The sequence below is a fragment of the Saccostrea cucullata genome, unplaced genomic scaffold (assembly GCF_032062105.1).
Source record: "Saccostrea cucullata isolate Sc308-1 unplaced genomic scaffold, CSIRO_AGI_Scuc_v1 ctg18712, whole genome shotgun sequence".
Taxonomy (NCBI): domain Eukaryota; kingdom Metazoa; phylum Mollusca; class Bivalvia; order Ostreida; family Ostreidae; genus Saccostrea; species Saccostrea cuccullata.
The window spans coordinates 1-4,162 of record NW_026921117.1 but is presented as its reverse complement, the minus strand read 5'-3'; the positions used below and the strand labels follow the sequence as shown (position 1 = coordinate 4,162).

General features: G+C 33.5%; 1 protein-coding gene across 1 annotated transcript; it reads right to left on the bottom strand.

Moving 5' to 3' along the window:
- Nucleotides 1-722: 722 nt before the first annotated feature.
- On the bottom strand, nucleotides 723-3,829 carry LOC134259205 (integumentary mucin C.1-like; the record flags this gene model as incomplete). The annotated part of the gene is made up of 7 exons (XM_062741807.1): nucleotides 723-824; nucleotides 915-994; nucleotides 1,316-1,450; nucleotides 1,568-1,681; nucleotides 1,904-2,011; nucleotides 3,301-3,456; nucleotides 3,704-3,829. Coding segments are annotated over 7 exons (821 nt in total), but the record flags the coding sequence as incomplete, so codon positions are not given.
- Between the last annotated feature and the right edge of the window lie 333 nt (nucleotides 3,830-4,162).

The window sequence follows — 4,162 nt, the reverse complement described above, 5'->3', positions numbered from 1 at the left end:
ATATTTTGAACCCCCTATCTCTGAAATGAAAAAGGTAGGGGTTCAATATTTTATAAGGGGGTTTAATATATCACAGCGAAAAAGTGAACCCGGGTTCCAAATATTATGCGATATTTTGAACCCGGGTTCAATATATCGCGGTATCAAAATATTATGCTACACCGGTACTTTTATTGAAATTATACAAATTTGTGTATACAACTTTTTTTGTAAATCTTGAGAATGTATTTTTTGTTGATGCATCAGGTTACCAAATGGCACATGAAACTAAGATATATGTTTACAATGCTCCATGATATATTACATGTACATTACACAATTACATTGTTACATGTATATGCTAAATAAATTTAATTCAAATATTCTTTGCTATCCAACCATTTCAGCAGGAAGATCTAAAAAATAAAATGATATTACTGAAAAAATACTCAAAAATTGATTGAATTGTTCATGATGAAAATTATTTGATGTTTTTTCGTGTAACGTGATACCTGATTGAAATGTGTATATGGCCGGACAGTTTATTGATCCCTGACAGCAGAAGTGACAAGTGTAATTTTTATAGGAGCTGGGAATGGATCCTTGGGTTATGTTACATTCTCGATCATTCATCATTTCTAATTTTAAACATGCCTGAAAAAAGATTGATTTTTTTAAAAATGCTGATTAATTGACATTGTCATGCATTTAATAAATATTCAGAGTTTTTTTTTTTTAATTTATCATAATATAATTTTTGAAATATGTCCATTTTCTTCACTTGCCCACATGTTAGCTGTGCAGCCAGCAGTTATTGTTCCTGATTGCAGATTTAGGCTACATCCCTGTAATAATTAAGGATAAATATAAAACCTCTATAGTCATTAGTCTGTGTTGATATCTGTGACAATAACTTAGTTTCAAGAAGACTATACCTCATCCATTGATCCACATTTTGTGACATTTTCTAAGCAAACTGTAAGGTTTTTCTCATTGCTGCAGGTTGGACATCCATCTGAAGAATACACCAACTGAATACTAGTATATTGACATATCGTTGATATTTCATAGTTATTCTGATGATTGCAATAAAAATTGTCAGAGAAAACAGTTAACCAGATCCAATTTTCACATGCGGTATAAGAAATCCAAATGTAATTTAAAATTTTTAACAAATACAGGAACGTAAAGAGAAAGTAATGCTAAGCAAACGTGATGTGTATAACAGACAAGCAAAAATTAGTAAATCTTGTTATACGCCAGTTTTTTTTAATGAAACTGTGTCATTTTTAAACTTGAGAGATCATATTAAAATGAAGGACAAAATGGGAGAGACCTGTGACTGGAAATGTAGTTTTGACAATTTTCGTTGGAATTTTCATGGGACTCGTTGATGTTATGGACGAACTAGGGGTTGTCATAGGAACAGCTTGTGTTGTCATGTTTGCTGCCTGTGTTATTTTATTTGTACCTTCAAAAAAGAAAATTTGTAAAATGAAAAGCATTGGAAAGTTGAATCATGCATTGCAAATGCATGAAATTGCATTAATTATATATCAAGATATCAGATATATATCAAGTTACATACAGTATCCACAGTACTTTCTGCACGACGTCATGGCGAAGTCTTGCAGACTTGTTTCCGTACAGAGACTTGCAGGGAGATGAGTACAATCTACGGTATCCTCACACAGTGGAGAGTCTGTCAAAGATACAATCAGAATTCTCTACCAATAATCTGTCTCTGAACATACAATGTATGTGACTTTTTCCTTATCAAAGTTATTTTGCATATATGATGTATTCAAACTTTCAAAGCAAATACTCCTTTCAACCACAGTTGAAATATCACCTCTATAAAAATTAAAACAAACCAAACAAGTCTATATATATACTGTGTCATAAGCTGGTGTATAGTGCATACTTGAACAATATCCGCAGGTGTCTGCACAGTTTTTCACGGCCCATCTTTGGAACACCCCGACACAGGCGTGACGATGTTTCTGACAATCACTGCGTACATCTCGGCAATCTATGGGAATATTGAATATATATTTAACCAGAAGTCTCTGTTGAGACTGTAGCTCCACTTGTTTGTGCTTATAACAAAGGATGAGAAAAGAAGCCATTGCTATTAGACCAAAACTGTAGAAGGAGTAGCGTTTTAAAGGAATTTTACACATTTCTATTTTTAGTAACAATGGCAACACTGTTCGTCAAAATCAAAAACCGATGAAGTACTCTATATATCTTACAGTAGTCTACTTGTGTGCCAAGTTATGTTGCAATCAGATCAGAACTGTAGGAGGAGTAGCGTTTTAAAGGAATTTCACAGGAAATTCTATTTTTAGTAACCATGGCAACACAGTTCATCGAAATCAAAATCTGATGCACTATACTATGTATAATAGTGTAGATTACTTGTGTGCCAAGTTATATTGAAATCAGATCAAAATTATAGGAGGAGTCGAGTTTTAAAGGAATTTCACAGAAAATTCTATTTTTATTAACCATGACAACACCATTCATTGAAATCAAAAATGGATGCACTATTTTATGTATCTTTATGTAGTCTACTTGTGTGCCAAGTTATATTGAAATCAGATCAAAACTGTAGGAGGAGTAATGTTTTAAAGGAATTTCACAGAAAATTCTATTTTTAGTAACAATGACAACATCGTTCATCGAAATCAAAATCCGATGCACTATTTTATGTATCTTTGTGTAGTCTACTTTTGTGCCAAGTTATATCGAAATCAGATCAGAACTGTAGGAGGAGTAGCATTTTAAAGGAATTTCACAGGAAATTCTATTGTTAGTAACCATGGCAACACTGTTCATCGAAATCAAAAACCGATGCACTATTTTATGAATCTTAGTGTAGTCTACTTGTGTGCCAAGTTATATTGAAATCAGATCAAAATTGTAGGAGGAGTAGCATTTTAAAGGAATTTCACAGAAAATTCTATTTTTAGTAACCATGGCAACACCGGTCATCGAAATAAAAATCCGATGCACTATTTTATGTATCTTTGTGTAGTCTACTTGTGTGCCAAGTTATATCTAAATCAGACCAAAACTGTAGGAGGAGTAGCGTTTTGAAAAATTGTTTACAGACAGACAGACAAACAGACGGACGGACGGACGACGGACGCATTACTATCGCATAAGCTCTTCTGGTCTCTGACCAGTAGAGCTAAAAATACAGTAAACTAGTCAGCACAACAGCTGACTAGTTTACTGTATTTTTAAAAATATATCCAAACATATTGCACAAAACCATGGATTATTGGGACTCACGAGGTCAAAAAATTGCGTTACCTGCTCCCGTGGGTAACATCATCTGTGTCGTGGACGTCCTGGAGACAACAGCTTTGGTTGTAGCTGGTGCTGGTGTTGTGCCAGTTTTTGTTGTGGTGGAGGGTATTTTGGTTGTTGTTTTTGTTGTCGTGGTTGTTGTTTGGGTAGTGCTAGCAACTACATGTAACATTAATGTATAATGGTTTGTTGGAATGTTTATAAATAATTTTGTTGTCACTCGTCATGGGTGTTCGATTACGAATTGCATATATCATCCCGATATGGGATCGAAAACTAATTTTGCATGTACTCTAAAAAACCATAATACATATAGAGAACTATGACGTGTTACATACAATTATATATGTTCATTTAATTTAAAGAACATAGACAAACGGTTAATTTGTATAAGCCGATAACTCACCTGTGCAGTAGCCACAGAATTTACGACAGTTTTCCCGAAGGAATCCCTGGAAGTTCCCGTTCCCACATATCGCTTTCCCATAATCAGCACAGTCAGGAATAGCGTCCACACATGGAGGGGTTTTTCCTAAATAAATGCATCAAAAATCTTTACAATCGTATTCCTTCATCAGTATTTGAACATTTTAATAACGAATTCGAACACTCCATAATTGTGTAATAAGATTTTTAAAAATACAAGCTGTCATTTTGAATTTACTGGATAGAAGATAATTTTTTATCCTTGTATTTGCTTGAAGAAATAAATCTCAAAATTTGGGAACATAAAAAGCCAACAGTTTTCGTTTTCAAAATCTTCATTGTGAAATAAAATTACATGTTCAAATTTTAATATAAAACCTATATAGATAATTTCAGGTAGCGGGTTTAATTCGTTATACCTGGGCAGTATCCACATCTC